The following is a 17,722-nucleotide window of genomic DNA, read 5'->3' as shown; positions in this document are numbered from 1 at the left end:
AATTTTTAGTGCTACATCCTGGCTTTTCAAGTACAAAATCCTGTTTGCCAACATCCAGCGGTTCAACCACAAAATCCTTGCTGAGAATAGTGGCAATACTGTGGATCTTGATGGCAGTACAGTGGACCAGAACAAAGTGGATCAGATCATCTCCCAGAGCTTACCTTCTGCACAGAAACTATTGTGCCTTCTAATGGGAACCGTCTCTTCCAGGTTGTCATCGATCCCCTCGATGGACTTTACGCGTCCCTTGCCGCGGACGTCTCTGTTTCGGGGAAGGCTTTGGCTGCGCTGTTTCTGGGGCCGCCCGTGGGAGCTGTGTCCCCTCGGACATTCCACCAGAGGAAAGGGCCCATCCTGCTCAAAATTGTGGCGCCTCTGGACGGGCAGCGTGGCTTGTCTCCGTCTGTCCGGTGACATCCCGGGCCGGCCGCTCACGTACTCCGCCTCCAGAGGGACAGTCTGGAGGAAGTGGAGCCCTGAGCTGGTTAGGGGGGTCTCTATCAGGTCCTGCCAGGAGCGCCGCTCTCGGTAGGGGGGTCTGCACCCCGAGGAGTGGGTGCTGCCCGCTGCGTCCTGCCGCGAGTCCTCGGCAGACGAGTGCGAATACGTCGATTCGCTGGAAAAGTGTCGACCTTGTTTGGCTTCAGGGAATGGACTTGAAGAGTTCACCTGGGAAGATACAAAAACATCCACCCATGAGATGGTGTTTTGAGCAGACCCAAGAAAATGACTGCAGTGTAAAACACTATATGGTATCAGTAACCGGATGGACTGGTGGGTTGGATTTGTCATAACATGAACCTCTGTAAACAGAAGAGAATTAGCAGCGACGACTTTTATACAAGTGCTCTTTTAACCACTCCCTATTCTTGTTTTGCACATTCTCTGCCCACAAGCAACTCCTGATGGAAACAAAAGTGTAACATTTCTGCAGGTTTCCTGAAGACTCATCCAGCTTACTCTCAGTCCAGCTGAGGACAGCGGAAGTCTCCAGAAGAAACCATAATTGGATTTCCTTTCTTTTTTTAGGGGCCAAACAGAAAAAAACAAAAAACAAACCCAAACAACAAAAACTTCAGCACCCAGGAAGATTTTTGGCTGGGGGACTGTTGAACTTGTGAAACAATTCGAATGAATTCTGCTGGGTCTGTGTATAAATTTAATTCAAAACCACGAGAAAGGCAAAAATGTGGAAAAACAGAAAGGGAGGGGCTTAACCTGTATCCCAGTTGATAAAACAGCATCACATGGGTGAAAATCAGTCTGAACTTCACCCATGTGATGCTGTTGTCTCAGTCACTCTTTCTTTGGTTCTGGCTGTGTGAGGATCGTGTCATTCACGCTGAAGAAAAATCTGAAAGAAAAATAGAGAACAGTCCTATCTGTGCTTAGAATCATAGAATAATTATCATAATTGCCCAGGTTTTGTCTAATAGAAATGTTTTATTTGCAATACTGTCATTACCATGGTATTGTACACAATCTTGAAAAAAAGAAACCTTTCCTAGAAAGATTTGTTCTTCAAAAAAGACCTAAAACATGATTACTGCGTGAATGTGAGCTGATCTTAATCCCTAGCACCCAGTATCCAGTATTCATAACTGAAAACCAGTCTCAATTAATACAAACAATCCCATCCGCCACATTCTTTTCATTTTCTGCAGTGAAGGCAAAATTTGAATATTCTGTTCCTGTTATGATGTGTAGTTTCACCAGTCCTACAAAAAAGGGTCCTATTTCCAGTCTGGTGGAAACAGATCTGTGTCAGGAGACATTTACCTCTCCTTCCTTTCTACCTGATTTGCTATGGAAAAATCCAGGTCTTGGCTTATGAGGAACAGCAGCAATTTCATTTTTACAACCACATCCAGCTTTGTTCTTTATGGTGCTTAAACACCCCAGGACAAGGGAGGTGCAGGCGAAGCCCAGAGGTGTTTTTGGTGGCTGGGGTGGCATGCAGGGTGTGTGACTCACTGAGGGGGTGCGGTGGTAGGTGTCACACAGCGTGGAGGAGCCCTCCTGCTTCAGGGTCAGCGAGCCGTCCACGTCGTCCTGGTCGCTTTCGCTCCAGTAATCTGCTGACAAAGCATTCCAGCTTTCACTCGGCTGCTTTTCCACAAGAAAGCAGATCCCACATTTTAGCTACATCCTTCCATGGCAGGGCTCGGCAGCCACTCAGGAATGGGCTGGTGGAAAGGTCTGGCACCTCAAACACACAGGGAGTGCAGGAACCTCCCACTGCTTTAGGGAATTGCAGAAGGCAGCTTGGGCACCTGACTCCCATTAAAAACCAACTTCTGCTCACAGACTTTCAAACAGAAGCCTCATTCCAGATGCTGAAGTAGAGCCAAGCCTGGACATTTAATTTAATTGGGCATAACAGGTTCTGCTGATGGGGAAAGAGCAAGGCTGGCACCTGAGCTCAGGAGGTCCAAACAAATATTTGCTGAAGCACACATTGCCCCAAGTCTGTGATGTCTGCACTGGTTTTAGGGGGATGAACATCCCTGAGGGCTGGGATCTGGCAAATCACACCTCACCCTGAACTCCACATTCTCTTTATCACTAATTTTAAATATTTTGTAAAATTACTCAGGATTTTATTTTCTTTGGTGGTGGCACCAATAAATTTAGTGCTTCAAGGATATGTATTCTTATCAAAATTGATATTTGAAAAGATAAGGCCATATGTTGCTAAAGAAGTCAGTTATGACCTCTCCAGCTTTATTGCAATACTGAACAGATTTTTACTGTCTGCTCTCTTCTCCTAATTAGAATCACTGAAGCATTACCTTCATCTGGGTGGATATCCTTGTCATCAGGTGTGTAACCAATTGCTGCGAGACCCAAACGATTCATCCATCTAACAGAACGATAAAAATGAGGAAGAGAGGTATTTAAAAGGAACATCTCATGTAAATCCAAAGGCATCCACACTCAACATCTGGAAAATCAGAGACAACAGCTAATGCAAAAAGGCTGTTAAACCCATGATTCAGATGTGTTGGGTGCTTGATAAATGGGAGTGAAGGATTTATCACATTTGTTCTGATTGCTACTTCTATTTATTTCAAGAACTTACCTGAATTGCCAAAACACTAGAAAACAAAATAGAATTATGATAATTATTGTCTGAAAACCTGTGTTGGGAAATAAGTTGTATTCAACTTGTATCCTCAGAAAGCTAAAACAGCCTGTGGCAGTTTGGTTATCTGCTAGTCTGGATTCACAATGCTGGTAATAGAAATATTTAGTGTTATTGAGCTGTGATATCAACATTATTTTCCCTTATTTTGTTTCATACAGACTTCTGGGTTTCTAAAACAAGACTTGATAAATTGCAAGTACTTCAATATTTGCATGTGGCATTGGATGTGCTAATTTCTTTCTTGGTCCCCAAATTATATAGTTTGATAGAAAATAAGATTCTTTACTTCATTAGGAAAATACTGTAGTTTATTTTAGGGAAAATACCTTTTGAGTTTTCTTTATGTAAAATTACTGTTTATACAATGCATAATTGAAAAACTAGGGAAGAAAGGAAATTATCACACAGAGGGAAAAGTCACTTCTTAATGTTCAGCAAATGGAAAATCAAGAATTATCTTATTTTCATCACCAAGGAGATTTAACCAAAGAAAAAAGCCCTAATAGTGAGATCTATAATGCCTGGGATGTTTTAAACCATTCCCTTCCTCAGTGACTAAACTCTTAATTATATCATTAATTTCCCAGAATGTTGATGTGAGAGTTTATCTAGAAGCAGCTCTTTTTTTCCTTTTTGAACATTTGCAACATCAAATTTGCTAATAATTATCTTCTTGGTTAATGAATATTAGAATGACAAAACCATCTTTCACAGGCCTCAAGTCAGACATTAGTGAACAGTACAAAAGGACGAGTTGTTATGCAGATTAAAACAAGAAAACTGCTCTGTGTCATTCTTTCCCACTTGTACTAGAGGAGAAAAAAAAGCTTTTAAGGACATATGTGACTGTTATTGTCCAGGAGAGTGGTGTGTGGGAGATGGGAGGCAGAAAATGAGGGAAGAGTGAACTCTCCACTAAAAATAGCTCACAGTTCAGCACGTATTGATCTCCTGCTCTCACAGCAGCAATGATCTTCAGCTGGAATATTGGATCCACCCTGAGTCACTGCCCTGCCTTCCACGGATCTGAGCACTTCCCTGAGCAGCCAAAGGGGACAACAACGCTTGCTTCTCACTGGGAATTGTGAGAGGCTTTAATTCACTTGCAAAACTATGACAATAAAGAACTGTACAATCATATTGCTTTGCCTCTCAGTATTAAGCCAGAAGTGAGCAAACTGGAGATGAAAATGGAAGTGATGATTAGTTTTCCCAAATACCAACTGCAGGGTGAGGACTGCCTACAGCCATTGTTTGCATCAGCACATCAATAACTCATCTTTATCATGAGGGAAGTACATTTTAAATGGATTAACAGATTTACTGAAGAGCTTTTGCACAGTGCTCACCAGCCTCATTTCCCTCCGTGCACAGTGCCTCAATTGCCTGGCATTTGCTTCCCTTGCAAGCAGATCCTTTATTGCAGGAATGGCAATGACATCACTCCCTGCTCCTTATTGAGCATTTGTATTCACCAGTTTTTCATCAGTTGTTCCCGAATTTCTAAACTCATTAGCACTGGAGCAAAATAGTTTTAGTCATACTTTGCCATATGCCTTTGGCAATTAAGCAGGATGGCTCAGTGCCTTGCACTGAGGTTCTGCTTAAGCAACAACGATAAATTAGGACTAATTACCATTTCCCAAGTTAAAACAGACTCAGCCATTTGTGTGGTCAGTGCATGGAGATTTATATTGTCTTAAATTTCTTGCAAAATTTTTTTTTACTGCTCTTTGTTAATTTGAGGGTGTCAGATCTTGGAAGCAAATATAGACTTCCAGTTGAAGTGTTTGGATTAACCTTGCAGAGCCAGGGATGTTCTGAGGATACCCAGAGTATCAGCTTTACACATATGGCCTCAATGACCAAATCTGCAATTAGCTGAAGTTAATCTTCCTTCTCTAAGTCTGCTCAGGCTTTTCTCTTCCAAAGGCCAAGATCATCCCCAGCAATAGTTACAAGGACTTACCTCATTTACCACAATTCAGAGTCAGCTCTTTGTCAAGCTGAATAAAGGGTTATCTGATGACATTCAGTGGCTTATCATGATAAAATCTCTTCTGATAAAAGAGCTAGAGTCTCCATTTTAGGTTTTGCGTTTTTAAAAAAAGCATGAGTGAATGTTTTTGAGGTTAATCAGGAGATATACAAGTGGTAAGATTTCAGCTCATTTTCTCAGTTAATTTTTTTTTTCCCAAGGAAATGCAAACTCAGTTTGAAAGGAACCCTGTATAAACTTGATGAATTTCCTTGATGAGCAAAACCACTTTCATTTTTCAGAAAACTGCAGTCAAGGTTATAAAAAGCTCTTTGTGGAGAGCTTGGAAAGGCAGGCAGTTGGTTCTGAACTCTGCCCTGGGTGCCCTGTGGGCAAACATTGGGGTCCAGTTGGGCACTGGGAGCCCAAGGGATGGAGGATGCACATCCCATGGAGCCAGGCACTGCAGGGCTCTGTGTGCTGCACAGCCCAGGGGATGGAGGATTCACATCCCATGGAGCCAGGGAGTGCAGGGCTCTGTGTGCTGCACAGCCCAGGGGATGGAGGATGCACATCCCATGGAGCCAGGGAGTGCAGGCTCTGTGTGCTGCACAGCCCAGGGGATGGAGGATTCACATCCCATGGAGCCAGGGAGTGCAGGCTCTGTGTGCTGCACAGCCCAGGGGCTGGAGGATGCACATCCCATGGAGCCAGGGAGTGCAGGCTCTGTGTGCTGCACAGCCCAGGGGCTGGAGGATGCACATCCCATGGAGCCAGGGAGTGCAGGCTCTGTGTGCTGCACAGCCCAGGGGCTGGAGGATGCACATCCCATGGAGCCAGGGAGTGCAGGCTCTGTGTGCTGCACAGCCCAGGGGCTGGACTGCTGATCTGGGCTCTAGAGCTGTGCCCCACCAGCTCTGGTGGTCACAAAGAGGCCTGGGCTGCCCTGGAAGGATCCCACATGGACATCCCCAAACCTCAACCCCAGGCAGAAAGCTGGGCTCCCTCCCCCCCAAAAAAATCCTGCCTTTTTACCTGGATAATTTCAACAACTCTTTCAAACAACTTAACCAGGATGTTTCACTGATCTAGGCCACCCAACAGAGTTGGGTTTGCATTCTGGATGGAAATTGTGATGACACAGAACAGCACTAAATGTCCCACGGATCCTCTGCCACAACATTTTACCTCCAGGATTGCACAAATCCCCACAAGATATAATCCCTGTTTTACCAAGTTGTAACAACCTACAAGGCACCAAGAAATGAGTTATTTTTTTATTGCCTGTACTCCAGTGAACCAAAGCCAGAGAAAGGTGAGCCTTGAGTAAAGTCATCAAAATGCACAAGTAAGTTTTGTACTTTGTCTCAATTAAATTCTAAATAAGTCAGACTTGGCTTTAATTCTTTCTGTTGGTTACAAGCAGACACTGTTGTCATTGCTTTGGGATAAAATAGAGCTGCCTGGTAGTATTTAAGTTTAATTTACTGAGATAATTCTGGTTATTACCCGGGGATTACAGCCCAGGGCTCTTCTGAGAGCCTGATGCTGCCCCAGGCCTGGGCTGTGATGAGTGAAGCACCAGGGCAGGGAAGAGCTGAGGAGCTCAAGAGCCAAAGCCTGATCCAGAAGAGAGAATCCTGCCTAAAATGGCCCAAATCAGGAACCAGGAGCACATTCACCTACTGATTGGGAAATGTTAAAGGGGAACAAACAACTGGGAACAATTACACATTGCTTTGCTCTCCTGACATTGTACTGAAAACAAGAATATGACACTCCTCAATGTACAAATTAATAAAAAATAAAAATCAATCAATAAATAAATAAATTTTGAAATAAATAAATGTCTGTTTGCTGGCTATTGGAGTTTACTCCTGCTGAGCAAGGGCTGAGCCAGCCCAAGGTCAGTGGGAGGTTCTGGGAGTGAAGGTAATTAAAGTTTCCACAGTGGCATCACACTCACTCCCTTGGCTGTTCATTTCTACAAAGCCAGCGTGGAAAAGCACAAATTAAAAAAAAAAAAAAAAACAACTTGGACAATCTCAGTTGTCATAAATTGGAGAGAACTATTTTGTTTCCTGTCAGAGGATGAAAACCAAGGGCAAGAGAAAAACCTTTTTTTTCCTTCCTATAAAAAAGGGTTGAAAAGTTACAATTTTTAGGTTATAGTTAGAACTGTTCCATAAACCCATGGAGAAGAGGTGAGGAAGAAGAGAGTTTCTGTGGCTCAGAAAAGTTTTACTTTCTAATATCCTCACTTATTGCCCAAACCAGGTGGCTGATTTTAGAAGAAACTAATTCAAAGGAATATAAAAAAATTATATGTCCTGAAAAGTTGTAAATTCAAGAAAAAGTCCAACTACTTCTACTATTTCTCTGTTAAATGTTCCTTTAAAAATGAAGTCTATGAAATCCTGACCCATTAACAGAAAGAACAAATAAAATACATTTCCTATCTTCCTTGCATCTTTTCATCATTCATTCTTGCCCTTGTACACCCCCTCAGCTTTGTGTTAGGAATGTTTCAGTGCAAAAATAGTTTTTCATCATTTCTGAGATTGCATCTACATTTGATATTATTTGGTTAAAAGGAAAAACTGGAAGTAAGTGGAAGTTAAATTCCACTTGAATCAAGTTATCTTTAAGTCTATTACAGATTCCCTTGAACCATTTATTTCATACATAGAATTCATTCAGTGCAGTTTACATTTAATTTCTGATCAAAAGCTTTGTATTATTTTTTTTTACGTCACTGGGATAATCAGATTCCAGAATTCACAGTAAAATTCTTTGCAATACACAATTCGATTTAAAAATAGATTTTGTACTTGTTATCTTGACTTCTCTGACCAGTCTTTCTTACTGAACACCTGAAAAATCAATGCATTTCCCATTTGGCTTCCTAAGGTAATCATTTTCACTATTTTCTATGATTATGCAGGTAATACATTCATTTAAGAGAATAAAGAGTGCTGTAATAGGGGTGGTTAAAATGATGCCTTGATTTTCCTCCACACAAAAGGAGCCCCAAACCATCTCCTGGTGAAATTGAACCCTGGGCAGGTCCTTCTCCATGAGCTCATCCCTCCCTGTGTATCAGCCCCCAGCAGCCTCTGTCTCTGCTGTTGGATTTGTCACAGTTGCTGGGATTTGTTAAGCAAAATCATTCATGGGATAAACTCTGAGTACTCTCTGGTTTGATAATTTGACATGACTGTTGATCTTGTTTCATGCATTGTCTTCTTAGATTTGTCAGGCTGGAAAAATAGGAAAAAAGCCTGAGACAGCTCAAGAATTGACAAGTGAACCAATCCATGCCCCCCTTGCATGTGCATCTACTTAATGAGAATTTTTTTTTATTTATTTTTAATTTTTTTAAACTTTCCTCTGTCAAACAAGTGCACAATTATGCCTCTGTACTCAGAAGTCTGGTTTGGTGTGGGTGAGGTTTTTTGTTTGTTTTTTGTTTTCCCCAGTGGATAACAGACAAAAGAAATTCACTTCTTTGTAGCAAATAAATTTAAATTACCCTTTGATTTCAGCATTTTACTGTACAAATACAGTTACACAAGTAAATATAGCTACACAAATAAGTGTAACTATAGTTTACACAAATATGTGTATCACAGAGAATAAAAGCACACAATAATGGATAGGCTGTTATTTGATCCAGAAACAATAATAAACCATAAGGAAATCACTAATATGAACTCACTCAACTGGAACTTCTCTTAGTCACTTATTCAAACTTTTACCCCAGCTTTCACCAAATGATTGGCCCAAAGGAAAGCTCTGGAGGAAGAAAACTTTCTTTACAAGCAAGAGAACTGAGCTTAGCATGGCATAAACTATGGGTGGGGTTTTGAGGTGAATTTTTTAAAGAAATGGGATGATTTACTTGTGAAATTGTGTAATTCTGCTTCCACATAGCTTTTAAAAATATCAGCTCAAATAGGCCAAATAATGCTGTTAAATATCTGTCTTCATCATAATTTATTGTGATTAAATTTCTTATTTCTATTGCTTATTTCTATTACTAAATCTTCAGATTTGGCAGAATTAACTCTTTATCTCCAGGCTAACATCACACCATGGACTCACCTCAGAGAGGTGCAGGGCTGGAATCACTAAATCTGCTCTGAGAAATGCAGCTGAACTGCTTGGCTCCCAGAACTCTGTCAGTTCACACTGGTACTATTTACAGCAGAATTTGATTAACTTTGTAATTTAAACTGGTGCAGAAAGCCAGTGCAGCCTGGGGGATGAACTCCCCTAATGCTGATTTGGATGGTGTTGGAAAATCAGAATTGTGCACTGCAACCTCCATCAGCAAGTGGGGACTGAATGAGAGGGAAATGGAACTTCACGAGTCTGGGGTAAATAATTCAAAAATTGTAGCAAGGAGGAGCCAGGTGACTCGGCCAGAAGAGGAGATTTGGAATATTCCAGCTCAGCCTAGGAATCCCTGGTGCAGTATTTTGCCCTGAGAGGTCACAGCAGCTCCATTATCACCCTGTGCAGTCCCATGAACATCATGGTCTCACCAGTCCTTGGGGCCTGCAGCTAATTCTGATCAGAAAATTGTTTTACTTGTGCTGCACTTAGGAGCTTTTATGTGAGAACAATAAATTAGAGGGCTGGTGTGGCCTCAGGCACGGATTTGAAACAAGTTTATAGAAACATAAAAGGAAGAAAGGAAAACCTGCTCTTTATATTTATTTACAACACCACTGGGAAGCTCCATTGCAGGGATTTCTGTTTGAAAAGTACCTTTCATGTTCTGCAGAATTATCTCCTGGCTTTTCATCAGGTAAGGGGCTGAGGGTAACAACTTACTCAGCTCTATTTGATAAAGACCTGTTAAATTAGGCCAGACAGATTTGACAAACCCCTGCTCACTTGTCCAGTTTAAAAGGGAAAATGTCTAGCAGGGGCTCAGGGCTGAAATTTGTAGTTGCCAAGAGCTTTTCTTGGGTGTTAGTTTATATAAAGTGGAGACAAAGTGCACTGAAAATGAAAAGATGAGTTAATCTTGGCTCACCATCTGATTTGGCCAAGACCTGTGAAAGAAACCAACATGCCTGAAATTTAAAGAAGAAAACAGAATTAACTTTAGTAATAAATAGGATGATTTAGGGAAAATCTTGAGCAACTCAGTTATACTCCATATGTGAAAGTAGACAGGAGACACCATAAAATTTGCTTATAATCAATAGAAATTTAATTCAGAATACTTCAATTTTCAAAGAGTTCTTTTTTAAGTTAAATATTGTGCTATAATCTTTCAGGTCTTGGAAGATAAAGGAGTGATCCCTATAAAAAAATCAATCATCATTTTGTTTCAGTAGCAACTATTTTTTATATTTCTTGAATGAATGCCAAAGATTTATGGGAGTCATTAAAATTGCAAACTTAACCCAGTTATTCAAATCAAAAGTGATCAAATTATTCAGCCTAAAATAGAAACTTCTAAAAAATTAATATTTGGAGTCCATGATGAGATTGCAAATGCACTGCACTGCAGACTTCAATGGCATGTAAGTTTTAAATAAAGTAGATATTGTAAAACAACCGAATATTAAATTCAATGCTAATTAAAGCCATAAACAGGTTATGTGTGGTGTGGTAGGAGATGAAGCACTTCTGGGAAATAAGGCCTTTAACAAGCTTGGAGCACCAAGGTAGAGATGAGCTCATCAAGTTCATTATTAATTCATTTCTAAGAACACGGCTCTGCTCGTGTAAGACCTGACAGAACAGCACGAGCATGAATTTTGCAAACCCAAGTAACACAGCAGGCAAACCTCAGCCACAGCTGAGTGCCTCAGAATAATGCATCCCTACCCACTGGGACCAGCTCTTCCTTCTGCAATGTGGGGTTAAAGGCCCTTTAAAATATTCCAGAGTGGAAAAAAAAATTAATAAACAGTAAATCTGAGGTGAGGAACTCTAAAAAGAGCTGTTAAAACAAAAGCTGGTGGTAAAGGCAGCTGGAGAAAGGATATAATTGTCCACACAGTGAATGAAGAATGTTCCTCTCCATACTGGAACTTCATTTTCAGCATGAGGGATCTCCCCTTCCATCAGCAGGGAAAATCCAGGTAAATTCTGTGCTGAAAACAGGAGTGGGACTTGCAGAGCATTTGCCCTATTTCCTCACATGATGGGGTTAGCAACTCTCTGGGAAGAGAGAGGTTTGTGAAGTCAGTATTTTAAACACATGTTTCATCTATGAATCTTGCTTCATTTCAAATTTCACACAGGGTCTCTGGGAGAAGGAATTCCAGGCAGTCTGTGAAAGCTGCAGGGGTGCCCAGGGATTTTACAGAGGCAGCAGAGTTATCCATCATTTGGGTGGGGAGTGAATCCCAATTGCTCTGCAGGGACAGCATTGCTGAAGGGAAAATACTGCACAAAATACTTCACCCTTTGCCTTCTTCCCAAAAAATCAGGGAGAAGGCTCTTGTAAGTTCCAGATTAAATGATGTGAAGGATGGCATGGTATGAAAAGACTGGCACCTTCCCAGCTGTTCCTGTCCCAAGGCCTCATTGCCATCCAGGCATTCCTGGGCTCCCCATGGAAAAATCAGCCGATGGTGCAAAAACTGCTCATCAGTGTGTCAAGATTTCCTGGTTTTCCTTGAGTCAGAACATTTTATGTATAATTTAATTTATAGATATGATTAATGGCACTTCAACAAACCAGAGCTGCCCCAGCAGCTGAAATCAAGGGAGACCAGGCAGAGAAAAACAAACCTGAACCACACTGCAGAACTGAGCAATGATACATTAACAACCTTGGAAAAAATATTTTTCAGCAACCTTAAACCCTGAAAGTATCCCAGTGCTGATAATTGAAGCTCATCACCCTCATCAGTGCAGGATGAACAAGCCTCAGCATTTTCACTCCAGCCAAGCTCACAGCCCAACATACCTGAGGAGCCATGTAAGCCACAGAATATAAATGTTCAGTTCAGCAGTGATTTTTAGGCATTAATATTCCAAAGGAAAAACCCCATCCTTTTTATCTGTGTTTCCAAGCTGGCAAACATTCAGAAGGACAGTAAGTAAGAACATCTCAAAGTTTCAGTTCTCTGTGCCAGGACAGACTGAAAATTCCCAGTATGGTGACCTTGTCCTAAGTGTCCTTTCCTTTCCACCTCAGCTGGGAATAAACTAATTTCTGATATAACAGGAGGAGGGAGGACATCTGACTCTGCCTTTTGGGATCTAAGGGCCTGTCCCACCTCCAGCCAACCTCTGTCTTCACCACTGAATCACAAAGGAGCACGGAGGAATTTGGGTTAGAGGAGCTCCCAGGAGGTGTCTGTTCCCACACCCACCCACAGCAGGCCCAGCTTTAATGTTGGATCAGGTTGTGCAGAGCCTTGTCCAGTCAGAAGTTTGGAATGTCCTCCCAGCACATCCAAGGACATTTAAAAACTCACTGCAACACCAAAAATGGAACTTTGCTTGGCTCTGCTCTGTGTTGGGGCAGTGATGTGGTGAATAACATGAATTACTGCTGATTTTCCCTGTTGTTGGGGGTTGTTTTTGAGATTGGAAGGGAAATAGATATACATACAAATAAATAAATAAATAAATATGCATATAAATAAATTAATAAATACATATACACACACACCTCACCACCTGGGTACACTCTTACAAACTTTGGTGTGGGTGCCCTGTTTAATATACCAGAAACATTGATCCCACTAAGACTTTACCTACAGAACATCACAAGGGTGATGAACATTAAGCCCATCAACACAAGAAAAAAAATCTAATTAACATAGATGAGACCAACACAAGTAACTTTCCTTTGCAGGACTAAGATCTGTCATGGCAGGAAAAGTCAGCAAAGTGAGGCACAGAATGTCATATATTTACTGAAATTAGTGGAAGACTAATTCCTGAGAGCACCATGAGCCAGCATTCCATCAGGCTGCAGGAGGATATTCCTGTGCTGATGAAATATTGAAGCACAGGATAAAGAACAGCCCAGAACAAAGAGAACACATTGCTCACCTGTTCATCTCTTCAAGGCAGTCAGTTGCAAAGTAGAAGCTCTTTATTTTGGGGTGACATGCTTTGAAGGCACTATAAAAAGAGCACAAAGAATAAAAACCACCTTTTCTTTCAAACAATTTGTCTACAAGTACACCAGACTGTCCTGCTCTGTGATTCTTCAACATGTTACAGGTTTCATAGGCATTGGTCATCTTCAGTCTGAATTTTGCTGCCTAAATTTAGAGATGGATTCCCCCTGATCTGATTTCATCAATATTTGTGAGCCTCATACATTCCAAAAATTTCAAAAGCCTTTAAATGACTTTAAAAATATAAATCTTTTTGATAACCACTAATGTTATACATCTAAAAAATTCTTGGGTGAATTTGAAAGGTTTCTTGAGTATATTCAAGTACATCTTAGTTGCATTCCAAAGATCAACTAAAGGAATAAATATTTGAAACCCCAATTCTTCTCATGTATTTAGATGACTTTTATGTTTTACAAAAAGAAATTGCAGGGCTGCCAAGCTGAGCTAAAAATCACTGGAATAATAGATAAGAATCAGATGGCATGGGTGATTATAGTTCACATAAAATGCTTTTTATGTGGTCTAATCCCTGAGCTCTCCCCTTGCTGAGCAATTGCAAGCTGCTAAGAACAATAATCACAGTTTTTACAATTTTTTTGTGTGTGTATAATGAAAAGGAGTTTTGCTATCAAGGAAACCAGAAGGTCTCAGCATTAAAAGCTATTAATTTGATTAGCTGTTTAAAAAAATGGCATGCTATCATTCATAACATTTATGTTAAAATACTGACATTTATATGGTGATTACCAGATGTAAGAATTAGATTAGGAATCATTACACATGGAATTATGAAGAACCTGTGATGCAACATTTCCACTATTAATAGCTTAAATGCAAATGAGTGTTTTATTAATTACTATGACTTACTGCAGTTTTCAAAGATAAGATGAAAGCTGAAGAAGCTTCACCTGGGAACAGTGATTTTTTTTATATTTATAATTAATAAAAATGCATCCAGCAACAGCTTTCCTAACAAAACTCCCACAGCAGAGTTGTATTTCTGTGCAGTTTCTTTGTCCATGAGATTAGAGATATAAAGGGTAAGGTTATCTTTGCACAGAGGGTTATCATTAAATATAAAAGGAGTCTGTAGAGCTATTTAAGTGTTGTTTTGGCATCTGGACAGTGGTAATTTCCACTGCAGAGCCTCACTGCTGGTACTTTGCAAATAAAAGCAGTGAGTGAAATCCCACACAGGGATTGGTGGTGCCACTAGATGGCATAGGCAGGTTAATTATCCCTCTTTTGATCATTATATAAATGCAGTTTTAAGAATGCTCTGATCAAATTTATGCCTTCTTTTAACTGATTGCTTTGATATGATTTTAGTGTCAAGAGTTCTTATCATTCTTAGCCTTCTGCTTTTAATGTGGAACTTTTCAATCCCCACATGCCAGCTGAGAACCAGCAGCTCCCACTGCTTCTATGGGAACAGCTGAGGGTAAGGAAGGTGGAATAGTTTTGTGTGTCTTTAGACAAGTGAATTAGAGCTGTACATGGCACATCTTTAATCACACAGGGGTTAGCAAACACTGTACTTTCAACAGGAATTCCTTACACTGCTACATCTTTGATGCTGCAAATAGAAAATCATGGCTAAACAAACACTCCTGCATCGTTCTGCTGCAGGTCTGAGCTCCCTGCAACATCTGCACCTTCTCCTGCTCCACTTGCCCAACCATCTCCCAGTGGGATTGGCTGGGATTGGAGAGGATTAGGTGGTGGGTCTAAAGATCCTAATCCTCTTGGCTAATCCTGAGAGAATATCACATGGTGGAGTTTCTGCTTGTAAATAGGATTATTTTCCTAGACAGGAAATTTAAATACATACAGCCACTCAAATGCCAGCGTTGGGGTTTCATGTCAATGTTAATGGGTGGAACTTAGTGTGATAAACAGAGTTTAATTTGGCTCCACTGTGCTCCTGTAATGTGATAAAATCTATGATTAGTGGATCATTTTCTAGTGGAAGCTGTCCCTGCCCATGGTAGGAGATGGAATAGGATGATCTTTAAGGTCCCTTCCTACCCAAATGAAGCTGTGATCCTGTGATTATTAGAATATTTTACGTTTTCACAGGAACCTTGCCTCAGTTAAGGCACAGAGAGGTGAAATCAGGAGTGTGCAACAGGTCAGGCACTGTCTGCAGGGCTCCTGGCTCCTGCTACAGAACTTGTGAACGTGTCACAAAATGCAGGAAGAGCAAGAATTTTGTCAGGATATATCAGTTAAATGCTGCAGGTCTGGCTGCTTTTGCAAAGGAGTTCCCACATGCCAGGTCCCTGCAAACAGCTCTAATTAGTTTCTGTATGAATGTTCCTTAAGATCTTTCTGTCTGCTGTTGTGATCATCTCCTGAGATAGTGAACATTAAAGCTGCAATAATGTATTGCACTGTTCTGTATCTGCAGACTGCAGAAAAGAGATCTTTATTGCTATGAAATGGAGATCCCAATTCTGTGCAAACTTGTGATTTAAATGTATTGCAGTTCTGTGATAGGGCTGCAAAACACGACAATAAATCCATTTTCATCTCCCAGCAGTGTCACTAAGATTATTATTAGGGAAATGTTTAGATACATTTCTAGTAGGAACTGGAGTCTCCAGGGGAACAATTTGAGATGTATAAATATGAATATTTTAGAGGAATTATATCTATATATTTACATCTGGCTTGGTTTGGAGGACCCCAGACTGGCTGCAATAAACAAGATGTGGAGTGGTGAGTGCCAGTTTAAAGAATAATCCCCTCATCCACTGGCTGCACTCCAGTTAATACAGCCCAGCAAGTTTCTTCCCTGTGGGGGCCCACCAGTGGCTCAAGGGAGCTTTTCTGTCTGCAAAAACTGTCCAGCTCTTTCCAGAAGTAATAAAATTAACATTTTTAGTAACATTTGAGCTGTACCTTCACGTCTGCCTGTACTACAATGACTTTTGTATAGAGCTCTGGCTGCACACTTTCAATATGAAGTGCCAACACTGTGGCATGTTCTTGATAAATTTAAGACCCAAATTTGCATTAACTAGGCAATGAAAATTTTCACTAGATGGAAGCTGTTGAAGGTTCAGGCAAAGCATCAGTTGATAAGAATTGATTATACCTGTGGCTCAATTAATCTTCATTCTTGGGCATTATAATTATCAGTATATTTGAAAATAACACAATATTTGTGTCATGCCACAGCATACAAACTCAAATAACTATAATTCCTCATATACTCTGTGATCACTTTTAATCAGGAGGATGCAGGTGTTGCCTAAAAGCAGTGGAAAGTTTTTCAGTGGCAATGCAAAAAGCCTCCTTTCAGAGGGACAAGGTCACTGCACCTCCAGCTTCAGCCTGGAGAGCTGACCCAGCCTGAGCTAATGCCATGGCTCCTGTAATAATCAGGGTTCCTTCATTAAATGCATTACTGAGGCAAGTCATCAACCCAGACTGAATGATGCATTCAATTATCTATATTCTTGTGAAGTCTCTCTTAAGGATATTCCATCACTGTGAGCCATGGACATCAGGAGCAGCCAGGTGAGGAGCAGAACTCCCCATCCCACAGAACACTGGCAAAAAGAAATCCATTAATTATCCCAGTGAGCCTTCCAATCCTTTAGTTTCAAAAGGGTTTGAACATTTCACATCAATAGCTCTAAAATAACAGAGATCTGAGGGGAAATCTAAATTAAGTTCCAAAATGTTCCTAGTTCTGCACTGAGGAGAGCTGATGCTGTGATTTTGGCTTTTCAGTGGGGTCAGGCAATGGAATGATGCTCACTCCTGGCCTGTGGGACAGCCCAGGAGAGGACAGGTAAGTGTTCTCCAGGTGTGCTCACAGGGGCTGGACACAGCCAGGGCTCCCATTCCCACATGCTGGATAAACTGAATTTCACTGCACTCCCAGGTGAAGCAGTGGCTGAGGTAAGGTGCAGTTCTTGTGATGGGGGAAATACAGAAATGGTCATCCATGAATGGAAATTCAGCTCAGGGAGAAAAGGGAATAGACTATGAACATCTTCATTATACTTTTACCTCTGGACCTGCCTCTTTTTGAAAGGATTCAAAGCCTGAAGGTTCTCAGCTTTCAGTTGTGTGCAAAGTTTTAGTTAATGGGACTTTTCCCTGTGCATATACCCTACAGAAATCCTTCTCTAAGCTGAGTTCTGAGGGATTGTGTTCTCATGCTTTGAGGAAAGCTCTGGAAGCTATTTCTAGCTGTGCACAATGACCTTCTGTTTGATCTTGGTTAATTCACTGAAATCTGTTAAGTGCTTTATGTTCCAACAAAAGGGTATTATTTTTCCTGTATTTTTGTTCAATATCATTATTAATATCTACTCATTGCTCTGAGGTATTTATAGTGCTCAGTTCATGTTTAATTTCTATAGTGATACCCTGAGCTGAAGGGAGAAATAGAAGTGTAAATTGCACTGTCTTTTACTTCTTTGACACAGTAATAATATCCCCAGACAAGAACAGGCAACTGAAGAGGTT

At 40.9% G+C, this 17,722-nt stretch overlaps 1 protein-coding gene across 1 annotated transcript in view; it reads right to left on the bottom strand.

The window, feature by feature from the left end:
* The window catches only part of LOC130253067 (connector enhancer of kinase suppressor of ras 2-like), a 166,439-nt gene that overhangs the window by 8,805 nt on the left and 139,912 nt on the right, over nt 1–17,722 (bottom strand). The window contains exons 18-21 of the mRNA XM_056491344.1: nt 13,164–13,235; nt 2,796–2,866; nt 1,978–2,081; nt 165–672 (exon numbers count right to left, since the gene is read on the bottom strand). Of these exons, the coding sequence (XP_056347319.1) occupies nt 165–672; nt 1,978–2,081; nt 2,796–2,866; nt 13,164–13,235 (755 nt within the window). The remainder of the gene's footprint in view (nt 1–164; nt 673–1,977; nt 2,082–2,795; nt 2,867–13,163; nt 13,236–17,722) is intronic.

This window comes from Oenanthe melanoleuca, chromosome 4A (assembly GCF_029582105.1).
Source record: "Oenanthe melanoleuca isolate GR-GAL-2019-014 chromosome 4A, OMel1.0, whole genome shotgun sequence".
In the NCBI taxonomy this organism is placed as follows: domain Eukaryota; kingdom Metazoa; phylum Chordata; class Aves; order Passeriformes; family Muscicapidae; genus Oenanthe; species Oenanthe melanoleuca.
The sequence above is the reverse complement of the archived record's forward strand: the minus strand, read 5'-3'. Positions and strand labels throughout refer to the sequence as shown.